This window comes from Desmodus rotundus, chromosome 4 (assembly GCF_022682495.2).
Source record: "Desmodus rotundus isolate HL8 chromosome 4, HLdesRot8A.1, whole genome shotgun sequence".
In the NCBI taxonomy this organism is placed as follows: Eukaryota; Metazoa; Chordata; class Mammalia; order Chiroptera; family Phyllostomidae; genus Desmodus; species Desmodus rotundus.
This window is the reverse complement of record NC_071390.1, coordinates 49,392,405-49,411,630: the sequence shown is the minus strand read 5'-3', so window position 1 is coordinate 49,411,630 and position 19,226 is coordinate 49,392,405. Positions and strand designations below refer to the sequence as shown.

The 19,226-nt window shown below is 51.0% G+C and overlaps 1 protein-coding gene across 3 annotated transcripts in view; it reads left to right on the top strand.

The window, feature by feature from the left end:
- The first annotated feature begins 6,980 nt into the window (after positions 1-6,980).
- Positions 6,981-19,226, top strand: part of LRRC20 (leucine rich repeat containing 20) — a 72,285-nt gene continuing 60,039 nt past the window's right edge. For 2 of the 3 annotated variants that reach the window (XM_045196145.2, XM_071221230.1), the window contains exons 1-2: positions 12,118-12,247; positions 12,367-12,511. In XM_045196145.2, the coding sequence (XP_045052080.1) occupies positions 12,430-12,511 (82 nt within the window). In that variant the 5' untranslated portion in view covers positions 12,118-12,247; positions 12,367-12,429. Of the gene's footprint in view, positions 7,068-12,117; positions 12,248-12,366; positions 12,512-19,226 lie in introns of those variants that run through there. The other variant, XM_024561415.3, reaches the window with a different exon arrangement.

Genomic DNA, 19,226 nt, shown 5'->3' with positions numbered 1-19,226 from the left:
GCTGTCATCCAAACAGTGAATGGTGTACGATGCTGTGTGCCAAGCCGCAGCCCAGAGGCAAGGCACATGGTTTACAGAGCTTGCGAGCCAAGAGTCGGTTCTCACCAAGTTGAGACAGGTGCTCGGGCCCCAGGAGCTTTTGCCTTCTCTTGGGTGGAGCTGAGGGTTTTCAGAGGAATTCTTTATGATGACTGGGTGGGCCCTGTCGGGTTCAGAGTGGAAAACTCTGACTCGATGGCTGGAGATCTGATTCTCCATGCAGGCTCCGGACAAGCTACTTGGCTTTCATCCATCAACTAATTCATTTACTCAGCTCCTGGTATGACCCTACTTTATACTGAAGAAGGGCTTAACTTGTGGAGCTTCCACCCAACCATAGGATTCACCTGCCTCCTGACAGCTGCTTGCGTCCAGTTCCTTGGCTGAATTTGGATGGGGTTATTCATCCATCCATACTGAATTGGGCTCAGGAGCCCTGGGGTAACAGTAGCTGGCAGTGTGTATTGGATTATATCATAACCTTCTTTTCCATGCTTTCCCTTACTCTTGGAATCTGTTCTCATCTTTGTTCCCCTACCTTTCTTCCTCTCACTTAATGTGCTCCTGTTCCTTAAATAGACCATGTTCTCTCCCATCACAGGGCCTTTGCACATGCTAGTCCCTTTGCCTGGTTGTTCTCTGTGGTGACCAGACATTAAGGCAACCCCCATGATCGTCACTTCCTGGCGTTCAGGTCCTTGAGTGGGGGTGGAACCTGTGGCTTGCTTTTAACCAATAGAATATGGCAGAGGTGACAGAATGTCACTCCTGTGATTACATTATGTGAGACTCCATCTTGCTAACGGACTCACTCTAGCCTCCCCCCATCCCACCGCCATTGCCAGCTGTGAGAAAGCAAATGTCACGAGTTCTACAGTCACAAGGAAAGGAATTCTGTCAAAGGGCCTGGAAGTGGGCCCGCCCCCAGGTCCGCAGTCAGGCCTCCATGTGAAAGCGCAGCCCTGCCGCACGCCGTGACCACAGCCGTGCAGAGCCCCCAGCCAAGTCGTGCCTGGACTCTTGACCAACAAAGCTGTGGATAATAAATGCATTGCTTTAAGTTGCTAAGTTTGTTGTTTAAAAAAAAGGTGTGTACATTTGTTACTGTTTTTATAGGCAACACAGAACACTGCTATATTTCCTAATATCCGCCTCCTTGGCTCTTACCCCCCATCATTCCCATCCCACTCAGATGAGTTTCCTCAGGGCAGCCTTCCCTACCTTCTCTGCCGAGGCCCAGCCTCCTTGTGAGAGGCCCTCATCCCGCGGCGTGCCTCATCGCCACATGACCTGTATCGCTGTAATTGTGATCGTTTTAACCAATATCTGCTTCTCCTCTAGACTGTGTGTGCCATGAAAGCAGCCTGTTACGTCCTCTGTTTCTCTCCAGGGACTAGCACGGTGCCTGGCATGTGTGGGTGCTCAGTGAGTATCTGTTGAAGAAATCAATGATCGGTAGGTCATTCAGGGTCCGGAGGAGTGCAGGGATAGATAGCGGCGGGATTGTTCAGTGGTTAGGGGCTAAGAGGACTTGGGGGAGAGTGCATATTGTAGTCCCACAAACTCACTTTTATTGTGACATACCTGGACGGCTGAAACTAAAAGTGTGTTCTGGGGCATCCTTGATGGGAATCACATGTGTTCATACAGCTGTCACACTGGGCCACCCCAGGACTTGGTATGAGCATGTTTCTCTTGGAAACTCCAGACTCCTTCCTCCTTCCAGGAGAACATCTTGTAATTTGATCACCAGGCAACTATCCTGACGATATCCTTCCTATGAGTTTCCACCTTCCTAGTCAGAGGAGGGAAAGTGCAGGGGCAGAAGGGAGGGGTGTGGTTAGGTGGAGTGAGCTCCAGCCCGGCAGTTTCAGTAAGGTCCTCAAAATGTCAAATAGCTGTCCTAGTAGAAGATAGACAAGTGAGTACATGGGTGCTACATACTGAATTACATCCCCCCAAATCCATGTGTTGAAACCCTAACCGCCAATGCAACTGTATATGGAGATGGGACCGTTAGATACGTAATTAAGGTTAAAAGAGGTTTAAGAGTAGGGCCCTAATCCAATAGGGCAGGTCCCTTTATAAGAAGAGGAAGAGGCACCAGAGGTCTGTCTTCACCTTGGGAGGACACAGCGAGAAGGTGGCCATCTGCAAGCCAGGGACAGGACCTCACCAGAAACCAAACCACCGAGCACCTTCATCTCGAACTTCCCACCTCCTGAACTGCGAGAAAACAAATTTCTGTGGTGGAATCCCTCCAGTCTGTGGTATTTTGTTATGGTCACCTGAGCGGATTAAGACATGGGGTTGTCCAGAAGGCTCCATTGTGTGCTATAAAAACAAGGTTGAGGGGCTTCAGAGTTTAGGCTTGTGTTTCCCTGTGTCCAACTGTGTCCCCTGAGGTTTTGGCATTCGAGTTTAAACATGCCCCAGTCTCTATAGGTTTAAACATCCCTCCCTAGGTCCCACCTAAGGCCCTTCCTAGCTCTGGCCATGTTTTCCTCCTTTGGTTCCAGCCACGCTTCCTGAAGGAGTTGTCTGCACTCACTGGCCGAGTGCTCTCTCATCCCCATTCATTCACTCTTCAGCCACTTTAGTTTGGTCTGCGTTGCACAGAACCTGCTTTGATGTCGCATTCAGTGGACACTTTCTGGTCCTCATCTGATCTTTTTCTCGACCCTTTCTCCTCCCTCGCCTTTCTAGACACTGGTCTCTCCTGTGTCTCTTGATCCTTTCCTGCCCTCTTGATTGCTCGCTCAGGCGAAGCAGGCTGCCATGCTGAAGGAAGCTCAATGGAAAGGCCCACACGGCAAAGACCTGAGGGAGGCCTCTTGCCGACAGCTTGGGAGGCCTTGTGGTATTCGTCCATCAGCCCCAGAGAACTGAATCCTGCTAGTGACCAGCGAGTGAACTAGGAAGAGAATTCTTCCCAGCCAAGCCTCGAGAGACTGTGAGAAAGGCAGAGCCAGAGGACCCAGCTAAGCCATGCCTAGATTCCTGACCCATACACACCATGGTAAAGAAAATGTTTTTACCACTAAGTTTTAGGTAATTTCTTACGCAGCCATAGATAACTAGTACAGTCACTAAATTGACTTCTCAACCTGCTAGTGGGCAGTGACTTATAAATCAAAAAACACTGATCTAGTTTTAGATGCAAGTACTGTGCCAGGCATCAGAGGGATATTCTAGGATGAGTAAGACCTGCTCACTGTCTTCAAAGAGCTTTTCGTGTCTTTCGAGCATCTGAAACTTTAATGGGATGCATGTATTTCCAGGGCAGGAAGTCCCAGCTGTTCAAACACGGTAGAAGGAAATGAGAGGCTCCCTCAGGCTGAGACACACCATTTGGTGAGCACTGAGATACCTCTATTGGGAGTCCTTAAAGGGAAAACATGGGCTTCACTGGAGGACCCAAGGGCATTTCCACATCCAGAAAGGCTTGGGAGAGAAGATGAGCCCATGAAGAACTCTGCCCAGGGGGAGGATCAAAGTGGCCACAAATTGTATCTCATTTCCACTGAGGTTAGAGCCTGAGATCAGTAGGCCCGTGTCAGGGAGGGACGTGCAGATGACGAGGGCTGTCCTGAGGATAAATGAGTAAACGTGTACAATGCTTAGAACAGTACCTGATGCATGTAAGTGGCTACGTGTTGTTAGTGTTTTGTTATCGTCACCTGTTCACAACTTCAGATCAGCAAACCCGACAGCCCTTCTCAGCTCTTCCCTCTTCCCCTCCACCGACAGGCCTTGACCTTGATTCTAGTCATTTCTTGATGGGAAGGGTTCTCAGATCATTGAAGAGAGCTGCTCTCTCTGCTCATAGGATAGGGACCCTTCCACAAGGGCCCCGAGAATTTACCTTTCTCAGCAAGGGGTAAACCCGCCGGGAAACATGCGGATAACAATTTTGTCATTTAACAATAGGTTCCCATCTGGTGGGCAGTTTGCAAGGCTTTCAGGCATCCACAGGGGCTGTGCACAAGCCCTGGCAAACATCTAAGCCTTTCTTTTTATAGGGGAAGGGTATATGGCTCCCAGCTGAGGTGACTGGACTTGGACCAGGGCCCTAAGGGGCCCAGGTCTCCAAAGATGCTCTGGATTTCTTTAGAGAAACATGTTTGGGCCAGCTGAGACTCCCTAATGTGGCTTCCCCTTGCACAGCTCTGTCTTTCTGGGCTCCTCCTTTGTTATTCTGAAACCAAAGGTGGCAATGGATGTTTTGTAAGAGATAAAATTTTGCCAATTGGTTGTGTTCAATGAAATCTGTAAACATCATCATTGAAAACCTCAGAATTGTTGATAAATATTTACTGAGCACCCACTAGGAATTGTGGGAATATTTACTGAGCACTGCAATAGATTGCAAAACCAGCTTCAATTTTCTACCCATCCCTATATCCATGTTCCTTGCAATGTGACTTTGCTGTTCCTGCCATCAGAACATGGAGTCTATTTCCCCATAGACCCTTGGACCTGGTTTGGACTTGTGACTTGGTGTAGCCAATACAACTATGGAAGTGATGTAGTGCCCGTTTTGAGCCTAGACCCTAAGAGAGCTTTCCTGATTCCACGCTTGCTATTGGAACTCTGAAGCTCAATGTGAGCCAGCCTGGGCTAGCCTGCTGGTGGATGAGAGACATGGCCCCGTTACCTCAGTCGGTGGTCAGCCACTCCCAGAAGCAGAGGCCTCTGGCTGCCTAGCCACTGACCCCAGATGCATGCAGGAGTCCAGCTGAGGCCAGAACAACTGCCCAGCTGGACTCAACCTAAAATGCTGAGCCATAAAATCATGAACTAAGTAGTTACTGTTTTAAGCCACTTCTAAGTTTGGAGGGTATCTTATTATGCAGGAGAAAAATTGGTGACTGATATAAGCACTTACCATGTGCCAAGCCCTGGTCTGTTTGAAATCAGGCAAGCCTTGGGGGAAAAGATGTGCAGAGATGGCATAAGAAGGGCATGATACTGCAAGTGCTCTGGAGAAGCACACGCACTAGGAATAGAAGTAGCACTTGAGCTGGAGAGGAGTCTTATCCTCGTGGAGCTGGAGGGGCCAGGGTGAAATTCCTGGGAGAGGGCACTGAGTAAGGTAAAGCATGGATGTGGAACACCCCAGACTGGGGCCATCAGTCAGTGGTATTTGCTGGGCCCTTACCACATACATGCACAGGAGCACTGTACTGGCTCTCTCGGGTCTGTGTATGGCCTAGCAGGGGAGATAAGACATCCACTTGGGGACACTGGCCAGAAATTGAAGGCTGGTTTCAAGTGAAACAGAGGTAGCAGGGTCTGCTTTGTCTAGAGTAATAAGGATCTTGGCTTGGGCATAACAGGACTCGATCCATTTATTATTTATACATGGTACCTGGTATATATGCTGCAGAAATACAGTGATGGTGAGTTTGGGGAAAGGTTTCCATAGTCTTCCTGGGAAGGAGGCAGAGATCACAGCTGTTCAGGCAGCCTCATGAGTGATAACTGCTTGAGGTCACAGTCTGTGTCTGATTGTCTTGGTATATATACCCCAAGAGAGGGAGAGAGAGAGAAACAGAAACATCAATTTGTTTTCCTACTTACTTATGCATTTGTTAGTTGATTCGTGTATGTTCCCTGACCGGGGATCGAACCTGCAAACTTGGCATATTGGGATGACACTCTAACCAACTGAACTACCTGGCCAGGTAGGCATTCAGTTTTGAAAGACTTTGGAGATGTTTCTAATTGCCTTCCCTTTAGTCCTGCTCCCCCAATTGTCTTAGTTTTCTAGGGCTGTTGTGAAAAACTGCCACAAGCTGGCTGGCTTAACAAGAGACATGTATTCCTTCACTGTTCTGGAGGCTAGCAGCCTGAAATCAAGGTATTGGCAGAGTTGCCTCCTTTTTGGATGCTCTGAGGCAGAATTGGTTCCTTGCTTCTTCCTAGCATGTGCTCCTTGCCTATGATCCTTGGGGTTCCTCGCTGTGTAGAAGCATCACTGCAATCTCTGCCTCTGTTGTCACATGACACATCTCTGTCTGTGCGTCTCACCAGTTACCCCCTACATGTTCCAATATGGCCTTATCTTATAACTGCACTGACCCTATTTGCAAATAAAGTCATGTTCTTAGGTATTTGGGCTTAAGACTTCAACCTATTTTTGGGGGGGAGACACAATTCAACCCATAGCATCCATCAAGACCCCGGGGGACATGTGCTCCTTATCTCACTGCCCCAGTCCCCAGAGGCAGGTTTAAATGTTCTTCCTTCAGAACTCCCACACATTTCATGCATGTTTCTGTTTTTAGAGCATTTGACTGGTGCATCACCCTTACTGGTTGAGTTAGGGGCCTCATTTCTTTCATCTTCCCCATAATACTGCTAGTGGGTATATGGCGAGTCCTCCATAAATGAAGACCTGTGAGGCAGCTACCCTGCCCTGAGCTATCATGTTGGGCAACTTCAACGTGTCCTGCATTCATTCTCACAGTGACCCCGTGAAGTAGGTATTTATATATTGAATTCCTGTTCTACAGATGAGAACATTGGGATTTAGAAAGGTGAAGTAACTTAGTGTAGCCGGACTTACTGTCTCTAAAAACCTGAGTGGGCGCCTGAAGCCATCACGTGAAAAGTTTCCTATTCCCCATCTTCACATTTTTCAAGAGTACCCAGATCCGGCTAATTCACTCTGCCTCAGTCCTACGTTCTCTTCTACACCCCGCCCTTCCAAGCGTCTTCCCTCCAGAAGCCGCACACAAAGCGGATCCACCCACGAGGGCGCGCGACCGCCCTTCCGCGCGCCGCTCCGGGGCGCGGCGTGAGGACACCCGCGCGCTCTTAGTTGCGCGCGGCTCGGGCCCGCTGCCTCCTCCCGCCCCAAGCCTGTCCTGGCGCAGCGATTGGCCGGGCGGCCGAGCGCTCAGGGCCCAGGCCCACACGCCCCTCCCTGCCGGCTCCAACACGCTGCTGCTTTTGCATAGGGCGCCGCCGGCGGCGGAGGGAGCGTGACTGCGCAGCGCAGGACGCTAGGAGGCATTGTCGCCGTAAGTGTAGCAGAAAGCCTCCCGGATCGGGGCACCAAGCTTCAAGGCCCGCAAAGTAAACGTGGTCCGAGGCTAAGCGCTGGAGGGGCTGGGGGAGAGAGGGAGCGAAGTGTCCCCGTTTCTGCAGCGTACCCTCCCCTCCCCCAGGTCACCTGGTGCAAAGAGCACCAGCTGCGGCTTTTGCAGAGTCCAGGGGCCCAGCGCCACGCCGGCTCATGCTCGCAGACTGCAGCTGGACTGGGGCTGGTTCGGGGGAGTGGGCGCAGCGGTGCCAGGGAATGGGGAGCTCAGGGAAGCAGTCCCGGGCGGGCCTCCATTCCCCGAGGGAGGCGCCCCTGCGGCGACAAGCTGTTGTGTACTTCATTCCTGAAGTGACACTTTCGGTGTTTGCTTATGCTCTGGGGAACTGCAGACGCGTGCTCCAGAGTGTGCCTCTCGGCCTCCGGAAGGCGCTGGAGTCCCTGGCCCTCTGCGATCATAGCTTTCTTTCCTCTGCCTGCTTTATTCTCTCCAGTCCCCGCCTGCCGAGCGAGCCGGGCCGCGACGAGGAGTCATTGGCTGCGGCGTCGGGGGGTGGGGTAGACTGCTGAGGCGGGTCCCTTGTACCACGCGAGGGGACCCTAACCTGGCCACCTTGCTCAGTCCTGGGAGGCACAGCCTGAGGAAGCTTAAATGCCTATAGGGAAGCACGCGCAGACGCTGTGAACCCCATGGCTCAAAAACAAGGCGCCAGCCGGTTCCACTCACTCCCCAGCGGGCTTCTTTCCCTTGGGTGGAAAACTGGGTCAACTGTGTTCTGGTTTTGAGTGGGCCTTCTGGGCTACTTGGGTCCCATCCAGCCCACCAGCTCTCACCTCCCCATCGGCTGTCCCATTGGTGTGTTCCGGGAGACCCGCTGGAGCCAATGTTGGGGGAGCTTGCACACAGGGCTCAGGAGGCTCGGGTTGCTCTTCCAAGCGGCTGCCAGGCTCTAAAGTTCCCAAGTGACTACACCAGTAACTAAATATAGGAGCAGCTGGTGTGGACGGGGTGTCGCAGCAGCTCCTTTGCACAGATCTTGGGGCTCAAGATAAGGTAGAGTTCTTACTGGTGAGGGCGGGAGCCATGGCAGGGGGCTACTGTCAGGGTTTGAGCAAAAATGTCCCCTCTCCCAGCCTCCTGTGCAGGTGAAATGAGGTTACAGGTACAGGGGGGCCGTGTTGCCAGCTCTCATAAAGCAGGGCACCTTTTTTTCCCCCTAGCACCCAGTTTATTCTAATTTACTGTACCTGTTTAATAATCTATTGGTAATACCTTGTGTGGGAAGTGCTTAACAGTTTGCAAAGGACCTTTCTCAGAAGTTATACGTCATTTACCATTTAAAACAACCCAGTGAGGAAGATGATATATTCATTTTACAAACTGCTCACAACACTGATAACTTTCCAAAACTTTGGTTGGTTTAATCTGCTGTCCTCAAACATCTCTCCAGAGCTCCCTGCAGAGAAACAGAGGACAGACTTACAGAAGGGCTTTCAGCCGCCTTCCCCAGTAATCTGGGGACAGACTGGCTGCCTGTCTTCCTCTTTCTTTCATCAATTTGGGCACCTCTGCTCAGCCCCTCTCTCTGTCCCTTCCTCCCAGTCATGCCGTGTGCCTTCATGGCAGAGGGCACGCATATTCCTGGGGCCCGGGGTCATTGCCCTGCTAGCGTCGGACTCATTCTGCCTCCTGTCACTGAGTCTCTCTTACCCAACTGGATGCTTATCCTGGCCCATCATACCCTGTCTCTGTCCTTTTACTCCCCAAAAGAGTGTAGCTGTAGTCCTTGTAGGAGGTGCCCTGTAGATGTTCCTTGGATTTGAAGATTTGCTGCACACTCTGAGGGAACCGGAGCTGGGGCTGTGTGGAGAGGGTTGTGTTGCTGGGACAGCAGTAGTGTGAGTACGAGTGTGGACCCTGTGCATAAGGATCTCCTGGATTGGAGTGCTTTTCCTGAAATTTTCTAAGGCTGCTCTCTAGTGCCTGGGAGCGGCTGAGGCCAGCAGAGCCATCAGCTTTGGGTACCCAAGGCCGGACCAGGCCCATGTGGGCTGGTGGTTCCTGTTTCTCCCCTTTGGGATGCTCTTTCTGCTACCACCTCCTGCTTGCGGAGTTGACCAGATGCCTCGAGGTTTGTTTGTTTTTGTTTTGTTTTTTATTCCCTTCTCAAACCTCCCTTCTCTCTGGGCTCCTGTTACATGCTAAATAAATTCTTGCTTTTTTTTTTTTTTTTCCTTTTTTTGGCCAGAGAGTCCCTGTGTTGGCTGAAAGAAGCACTCATTGAGGTTGGACAACCTTGTAGGAGCCCTTTTGGGGACACACTCGAGACTCCTATCATCCCAAGTTTGTTCTTCCCTCAGTTTTGGAGCCCTCTTACCCCATCTTGGGTCTTATACCACATGTGGCCCTGCCACCCTCCCATCTCACAGCCTTGCCAGTGACAGTGACAGATCTTCATCATCTGACCTGGGAGAGAGATTGTCAGCCGGACTTTGTGAAGGAACTCTCCCTTGGAGGGAGAGGTAGTTTTAGGTAGTTTTACAAGGGAGGGTGGTTTCCTAGCCAGTCAGTGAGGTTGGGCAGCAGGAATCTCTTGGGGGGCTATGGTATATCTGTGCTGTACCCCCTAGCTTCCTCTGAAACATAAGGAGCCCCTCCTTCTAGTGACTTGCTCTAACTCACAGACTTTACAGTTTACTCCTTTTCCTGCTTCAATATCTATTCTCTGACCCATACAAAAGGGTGTCTGAGCTTGCCAGTAGGGGTGAGATTTTTAATGACTAGTTTTCATCAATGGGTTCTATGGCCTAAGGCACAACCGCTCCCACCTGGTGGCAGCTAGGAGAATTGCAGGCACAGCATCTGAAAGTTACCAGTTTAGACAATCCCACTAGGGTTAGCATAGACCCTGGGCAGGTTGGAGGTTTACCTTCTCTTTCTCCTCTGCTGAGAGGCCAGGATGGCCTCTGTGATGTTGCTTTGAAAGCTTTTCTGCATCGAAATCACAAGTCAGAACTATTTCCTGTATTTCTTTCCTCTTCATTTTATGCTCTGGACCTAGTAGATGTTCAATACGTGTTTTGTGATTTTTGATGATAAGTATTGGAGGTGGGGAGAGGAGGGAGCATGGTGTGGCAGGAAGACCTGGTTTAGGAGTTAGAAGAGGCAGGTTTTTTTTATTTCATCTCTCTGATTTCCCTCCCCTCTTGGGTCCTGAGGTTTCTTTCTCCCTCCTTCCCTTCCCTTCTCTTCTCTTCTCTCCTCCCTCCCTCCCTCCCTTCCGTGAAGACGTTAGACTAAGTCATGAAGATTCCAGCAACACTGTTGTGACTGGGCTTAGGGGGATGTCTGAAAGTAGCATGGTGAAGGTGTTGGGTCTAGTCTGCAGTAGTTCTCACTGTTCCCTACCATCCTGCCGTGGCTCACCTGCTGCAAGTGTCCACCTGGCACTGTTAGGCACTTGAATTTATGACCTTTCTCAATTAGACAGGGACTTAGCTTTGTTGTAAGAGTAAGTTGACTTGTATTTAGATTTGAAACTCAGATGATGGTTGTTGATCATCATCACCATTGGGGAATACTAACTGCTTTCCTGCAGGCTAACTGAGGAGGCAAATGTGCATAATTTTAAAAAGCTTATTGACAACCCAGTTGGCTTGTGCTAGGGCATCAAGTGCTTCTGAAACTCAGAAGGAGAGAACACTGAGGGCTGGGGCAATCAGGGAAGACTTCCTGGAGGTGGAGAGATGAAAATTCTACTCATTCCTTAAAGATGAGTTCCACTGAGTTGTTTGTTCAAAGTCACATGGGCATGAAACTGGGATTAGATGCCTGCATGTGTATTGCCTTATCCTCTCAATTAGCACTTATTGAGTACCTGTGTGTCCTGGGCTCTGGGCTGGAAAGGCATACATATTTTGTTTAATCTTTGTATGAACCCAGTGAAACTATTATTAGATCTCTTCAGATGAAGAAATGGGCTCGGAGTGGTTAAGACACATTGCCAAGGCCTCTCAACTAATAAATCGCAGAGTTAGGCATTAGGCCTGGTTCAAAAACCTGTCTTTCCCCGCTGCACCGTGTGCTTCACACCTTTAACTCCAGCCTCCTTGGTGAGATGCACGCACGTACTGAACTCACTGCTAACTCTCCCTAAGCACATGCTTGGGCTTGGCCGGAACCCAGCTCGGCCTTGGCTGCCCTGCCTGTCCAGCTGAGCACATGCGCAGCTCTGAGCTCTACCTTACCCCCCTTTTCCCTTCCCCTCGCATTCTTCTACCTTGGACCCTCAGATTGAGTTTATTAGAGCTCCGTGAGCAAACCTGGGATTAGTTGGGGGTGAAGTGTGGCATTGACCTGGCTTCAAGTTCATTTTCTCTGTGGGGTGCTGCCACTGGTGATGTGGGTGACTGGTAAAGAAGTGAGCACTGAATGTGGAGCTGGGCTGAGCCTGCCACTTACTCACTTTGACCTTGGTCAGTCATTTAGTCCCTTTCTGTGCCTCAGTTTCCTTCCCTGTAATAAATGGAGTTGGCAGCATTTCTAGCGTTCCTTGTCTTTAACACCTTATAATTTTTTGTTGTGTTCTTCATCCTTCTTTAAGCCTCTTCTCTCTAGTAATTCAATTTCCTTTCTCTCATTTCCCTACCCCACCCCCCTTTTCCCTTGGGGTCTTGGAGATAAATTCAGCATCAGGCTGATAATCAGGTCTGCAGGCTAAACAGGTAACTTCCCTCTGTACTAATACATGGGAAGGGAATTCTTAGAGACCAGCCAACCTGCCAGACTGTGAGCTCTGACCAGGCACACAGGAGGAGCCTGGCAGAAGTGGGTGGGGCAAACCGGGAGCTGGAGGAGTTGTCTTGGAGGGTGGTGGACAGGGGACCAGTTCATAGGCTGTGGGATGGAGGGACAAGCGTCCCTTTCTTGCAGATGGCTGTGCCCCACCTCTTCCTGCTGCCCTGCCAGTTAAGTGAATCATAGGCTAGCACACACCTGAGTTCTTACGCCCACCTGGTCACTGGTTCAGGCCCTGGCCCCGTGTCTGGTGATGTCACACATGTCGATCCTCCTGGGAAACTAGTAGGGCCAGGTGGCCTCCATCCTCTGATGGGCAGAGCAGCTGGACGTGGCCTGGGCTTGGGGCCCCTCAGGAGGAGGTGAGTGGCCTGAGACTGACCCTGAAGGCTTCCAGTAGTTTGGGTCCCTGGGAAGGGTAGACTGAGAGGGGAGTCCCTGGCAGGCGGGCAGGCGATTCATGCTGCTGTGTCTTCCCCAGGTGCAGGCCCCCTTGTGAGCAGCAGACCGGCCTTGTGGCTGGCAGCAGGACACCCACGTCTGCATGCTGAGGAAAATGGGTGAGGCGGTGGCCAGAGTTGCAAGGAAGGTCAATGAGACGGTGGAGAGCGGCTCTGACACCCTGGGTGAGTGAGGGGCGTGGCTTTCCAACAGCAGGGCGCCCGAAAGTGTTTGTGAAATCGGTTTGGAAATGATGTAGGAAGAAGATGGAAGAGACAGTATCAGTGTGCCCTCGTCGTGAGGAGCAGGGTTTCACGGAACTTGTACTGCAGTTGTGTTTAGTTTGCGTGTATCCTGGGGACCACTGTCAGGCTTGCTATGGGTCACAGTCAGAGAGGTTTGAAAGCACTGAGCTAGGGGCTCCTCCCGCTGGGAATTGTCTGCCTGCTGCTGGGCCGCCAATGACTCTGTGCCCGTGGACAACGTGACAAAGCTGGCGATGCTGAGTCGTCCCATTCGTGGGCCTGTGCTAGTGGGTGAGTGCTGCCTACTGAGTTTTCACAGCCTCCTGGTGGGGATGCCCCACCAGGTGTGGCTATCCGTGGTCTTTGGACAGGGAGGAGATGAGGAGTCAAAGGCAAAGGCGGCTTTTTCCGGGTCTCCCTCTGGGAGGCCCTTTTTCACTGCACTGTTTTACTTGAACTGTAGCTTATGCATTTTTTGCTTTGAACTGGTCATAGCATAAATAAATATCTGCTGGAATGACTATCTTGCCACGTGAAAGGATTAGCCAGGCATGTGATATGATTCTATGTGTGTGCGTGCACAAGTGTGTGCCTCATTTACTGGGATGTGAATGGCATCTTACAGCCAGAGGCGTGTTGTGGGAACCCAGAGGAGGGGAGCGCCGGCCTGCCTTGTGGGTGATTGTGCAGGTGGACAGATTGGGATTTGTTGGGCCTTTGGCACACAGGGAGGAACTTCTCAGGCAGGTAGGGATGTGTGCGCCTGTGTGTGTCTGTCTATCTGTCTCACGGAGGAGTATTTCCATGGAGGCTACTACCTGAGCAAAGACCCAGTGACTGGAGAAGCAGAGCATCGCTTCAAGTAGGTGTTGACCAGGGTGTATCTGGAATGCAGGCTTCTGGGTCAGAGGGTGGTGGCCCAGGGAGGGGAGGGACACTCAACCTTCAAGATGAACTTGGTCACTGCTTCTTCCAGGAAGCCTTCAGTCCTACCCTGCACACCTCTTGCTCCCTTCCTCTTCAGTAGCAGCCATTCAGTGTCCCTAGAGGACGACGATCCTGTGGTCTTTTGCCCCCCTCTCCCGCCCCCCAAGAGCTGGCACAGTGTCAGATACTTGATAAGCACGTGGAGGTGCTTGCTGAACTGAGCTGAGGTGAGAGAAGCATCTCCTCTGTCAGCAAACAACCTGAAACTGCTGTTGATTTTGGAGGGAAGTCTCTGGGGGGGCCTTCAGCTGGAACCTGGTGCTGGTCACTCATATGGTTGTACTTGCCCGAGTGCTCGAGGCTCTTCACCACTAATGTGGTGGTTGAGAGCCAGACTTGGGGTCACACAGGCCTGGATTTGAATCCCCACTCTGCCACCTACCAGCCTGCTGTCTCAGCAGGTTACTTAACCTCCCTGAGCCTCAGTTTCTTCATCTATAAAGTGGGAATGTAATTGTGTCTCCCTCGTCAAGGTGATTATCTGTGGTGTGTGTAAGGTGCCTGGCGTGTAGGTAGCTCGATAAATGGCAGCTACTATTTTTCATTTTTTTCCATCCCCAAGGGCTTGAGGTGGAGGCCTAAGCCCCTCCCCTCCCCACCCCCACACAGGACATCTCCTCCATGTGTCAGGCAACTGGGGCTTGTCTGGGGGTCTGCACTGCCTTTGAATGGGGAGCTCAGTGCACATCGACAAATCTCTGCAGTGGATAACCACCCCACTTTAAAGTGTCATGGGGCAGAGGGACACACATGCAGCTCGGTCTCATCCAGACGTGTGAAGGGAGCAAGCTGGAGGGGCCACAGAGGGGGAACAGTGGAATTCTGACCTCTTGGGGAGGCGCTGTTTGAGAGAGGATTTCCTTAGGCAGCAGAAAGGAGGCAGGTGTCGCAGGAAGGGGTAGGGCAGCACCATAGCTGGGGAGAGGCCACTGCAGAGCAGCCTTGGTGGCATGGGGAGCCGATGAGGGATGGCATCCCGCAGGTGGAGGGTGTGGAAGGCTATGTTGAGTCTAGGAGTCTAGATTTCAATGTCTGTGGACCAGAGCTTGCAAACTCAGTTGCCTCTGCAGGCCAAGTGGGCATTTCTGTGAACTGAAGACTGGATACTCTTCCTGGGGTGAAGTGTGCATGTGACCAGGGTAGGAGGGCTGTGACCAGCTCCTCTGCAGTGCCCAGAGAAGAAGCAAAATGTCAGATGGCCACTAGTCTGGGTACCTGCCATCCTGACCCTTGGTAAATGGGCCTCATCAGGCCCATGCAGTCTGAGAGGCCTGGGGCTTAAACAGTCGGCACGTATTGAGTAGTTGCTGTGTGCAAGGGGCAATGGAGTCCTGGAGCTGAGACTAGACTGCCTCTGTGACAGTCTGAGAGCAGCAAGGGACACATGGCCCCACGCCCAGCCATACCAGACAGCCCACAGGTGGCTGTGATTCAGAGGGGGCGGGTGTTGGTGGGTGGTGCAGTTAGTTGTACAGGGTACAGTTCTCACGGGAGACAGCGAACAATCTGAAGCGGCCCAAACAACCAGCACCACGAAATTTCTTCCATAGATTTTGTTACAGCTATAGAATACAATTTATGTTGCCGTTAAGAGTGGCGTGTAAAATTTCATTCTATGCTTGAATTGAGACTGGAAAATTCTCTTGTATAATGTGAACTGGGGGGAAACCCCAAACTCTATGTATAGTCAGGTGCCAGTTATCTTAAATGTGTATCTGTACACAGAAAAAAGTGGAAGGAAATAAGCTGCGAATGTATTTAGAAAATACTGTTCTGCATTTTGTGAATGTTCTGTGATGAACACATGGCCCTTATACGTAGAGAAGAATAGGTTTCAGGGAAAGGACCACCTGCGACTACAGAATGTGGAAGGAAGTCAGACACACTTCCTAACAGACAAGAGTGGCAGGGGTAGGGCCTTCTCTAAGCCCCTGGCCCCAGGAGTGGAATGGGCTCCCCTCGCGGCCTCCCTGTGCGCAGGCCCGGGGCGCGGCCCGGTGGGGCGGCAGTGGAGCAGCCACAGGTGTCTCGCTGCAGAGTGGGAGACCCTGTAGAGACTGGGCTGGGAAGAGCTCAGTTACAGCCTGGCTCTCACCTTACTCTGGCAGGTCACCCTGGGGCGTGGCACTCTGCCTCCCCAGCCAGCCTTGCTCCTCCTGTAACCTGAGCTTTGGATCCTAGCTCTGGTCACCTGCTTCCGGCCTCTTCACCCCCTGAGAAGTGGGCTCCTTTCCACCTGGCCCCTGGGATGCCCCTTAGCTTGAGTTGAGGTTGCTTTCCTCTGGCTCCTCCCCTCCTCTACCCTAGCCCCTCCCCCTCCTCAGCCTCATCCTACCAGCTGGCAGGGTTGGGGACTCTGCACCTGTCCTGAGTCTGGCTCTCCTCTCTGTCCACACCTTGTCCCTCCACATTAGCTCTTTCTCTTTGTAAAGGTCTCACACCCTTCTGGGCTTCCCTCGGTCCTCGTACCCCCGAGGGATCTGATTGACCTTACCCTTCCCTCCCTGGCCTCCTGTAACAGCGCATCTATCCCGTGGACCATCAGGCTAGGCCGCTGTGCACCCCGCTCATCTCCAGGGGAGGGGGGCTCCCAGGTCTGCTGTGCGCTTTGTGGGGTTCAGAGGAGCAGGATTTGGAAAGGCCTGGGAGGGTGCAGGCAGGGCAGGCACGGTCGGCTGGGGTGGAGACAGCTGAGAGGCAGGAAGGAGACCGCAGTGGGCTGGGAAGGAAAGGAGCCAGCATTGATCTGGGGCCTGCTGCGTGCCAGGGGTCACGATGGGCTCAGGTGTTTGATAGCTCATTCCGTCTTTTCTATAGTCTTTTGCACTTTCTGACTCCGAGGATTCGTCTGTGTTCATAGCTCTTGGGCTTTCGCATTCTTTGCCTCCATCACTCTTGTGTGTTTCCTTTCTCTCTCTCTCTGTGCTGTAGCTGCATTTTCTCTGATCATTGTAAGCACATTACCGGTTTGGACTCAATCTTCACAACAACCCTGTAACTCAGGTAATATTAACATCCTCATTTTACAGATGAAGAAGCTAAGGCATGGGACATTTTCTCTCCACTGTTTCTAGGTGTTCTGTAGCCTGAGAGTATTCAGCTGGTCTCCTAGGATATGTTGCTTTTGGAGTTGCCCCGTTTTATAGGTGCTGGGGCTAAGGCTGAGGTGAGAGTGATTTGCTGGTGACACAGCTGTTTAGAGTTGGAGCCAGGGCTCATCAGAGGTGTGCTTGGCGCCTAGCCCTGCCTTTCCCTGCCTTTCCCCAGGCACCCTGGCGCCCCCATTAAGGGGTGAGGGAAGGAGATCTGAGCAACTTGCAACTCCCTCCTCCCACCCTTACCCTTGGCTCTCCTCTCACACCTTCTTGGAACCGCAGTGGGCCTACCCTGTTCCTAGAAAAGGAGGGAAATAATCAGAGGCCGATATCTGCCTGGTCAATTAAGATGTCTTAGGTGGGACCGAGGAGAAGGTGGGGACAGCCCCCCATAGGGCAGATGTCCCCTGCCAGTTCCTCTTCTACAGGACTTCCTGAAGGGTGGGTCCTGCATCAGGGCCCTGGGCTGCTGGTTAAAACACATATTCGAGGGCTCTACTCCAGAGCTCTGAAAACAGAATCTCTGAGGGTGGGGCGTGGTGATCTGCATTTAACGAGCCCCCCCCACCCCCGCCATGATCCACACCTAATTTATTTATTTATTTAGGTTTTTAAATTGTGTTTTTATTTTAAGCACAATAGTAGATTTGTAGAAGAGTTGCGCAGTGCAGAGTTCCCATTTGCCCCACACGCGTTTCCCTTGTCATTAACATTTTACATTAGTTTGGCACACCTTTAATAATTAATGGGCCGATAATGATCCACTGCTCTTCACTCCAGTCCGTGTTTCATTCAGGTCTCCGTAGTGTCGATGGAACTCATGGCCCTCTTTGATTTAGGGATTATCACATTGCTTTTAGTTGTCAGGGCCCTTCAGACTCCTCTTGACTGGGACAGTGTCCCAGACTTCCCTGGTTTCGGATGGCCTGTCCCGACAGTTTTGAGGTGCACTGGTCAGGTGTTTTGTGGAATGTCCCTCAGCTGCGATGTTATTTATTCGAGCAGGGTGTAATTTACATAAATGAAATTTACCCTTTTCAGTGAACAGTTTTATGAGCTTTGATAAATACATGCAATTATGTAATCACCACCACCACAAGGTCCAGAACCTTTTCCATCACCCCCCAAATTCCCTCGTGCCTTTGCCAGGCCCCGGTGCCTGAGAACCACTGACCTCTTTCCCATCCCTGTGGCTTTGCCTTTTCTAGAATGTCATGGAGACGGAATCATGCAGTGTGTGTCCTCCTGAGTCTGGCTTCTCTTGCTCTAACTTAATGTGTTTGAGATTCATCCATGGTTTTATGTGAGTCGGGAGCCTGTTCCTTTCTGTTACTAAAGAGTGTTACATGGTGTGGGTGCGCCATGATTTGTTTGTCTGTTCGTTCCTTGAAGGACCCTTGGATTGTTTCCAGTTTTTTTTAAAGATTTTATTTACTTATTTTTAGAGAGAGGGGAAGGGAGGGAGAAAGAGAGGGAGAGAAACATCAATGTGTGGTTGCCTCTCGTGTGCCCCACACCAGGGACCTGGCCCACAACCCAGGCATGTGCCCTGACTGGGATTGAACCGGTGACACTTTGGTTCGCAGGTCGGTGCTCAGTCCGCTGAGCCACACCAGCCAGGGCTGTTTCCTGTTTTTAAGATTATAAGTAAAGCCTATAGATACCCACGTACAGGTTTTTGCATGAGTGAAAATTTCCAGTTCTCCTGGGTGATACCAGGAGAGGATTTCTGGATTGTACATATTAAGTGTACGTTTAACTAAATAAGAAGCTGCTATGCTCTTCCAGAGTGGCTGAGAGTTCTCATTCCTCCACACTGTTGTCAACACTCCACACGGTTTGTACTTTCATACACTCGTATAGGTGTGTCATTGTGTCTCATTGTGGCTTTGTTTTGTAGTTCTATGATGATTACTGATGCTAAGCATCTTTTGATGTGCTCATTTGCCATCCTCATATTTTTCCTTGATGAAATGTCTATTCGTTTTTTTTGCACATTAAATATAGTGGGTCATTTATTTTCTTATTAAGTGTTGGTGGCTCTTTATTTACTCCGGATGCATGTCCTCGGTCAGATATGTGTTTTGCTAGTGTTTTTCCCCCAGCGTGTGGCTTGTTTTTTACTCTCTTAACAGTGACTTTTGAGGAACAGATATATTTAATTTTGGTGAAGTCCAGTTTATCATTTTCCTCTTATGGATGGTGTTTTTGGTGTAGTATCTAGAGAAATCTTTGCCTAAACTGAGGTCACAGAGATTTCCTTCTGTCAGAATCATCTGGGTGTTGGTTACACACAGATGCATGGACTCTGCACTAGAGCTTTAAAAGTGGAGCCTCAGAGGGTGAGCGTGGTGATCTGCGTGTCGCCGCGAACCCTGTATTGAATTTTGAGGATCACTGGCTTACTACTACTTAGAATTTGGAACTTCCTTCTTGTGGTGCTTCTGGGGGACTGCCCAGGGAGGGGCGTTGCCTGGGGAGGTATCTCGATGTGTGTGTGTGTGTGTGTGTGTGTGTGTGTGAGGGAGAGAGAGAATGAATATGAACATGGATATTATCTGTCCCCGGGGAAC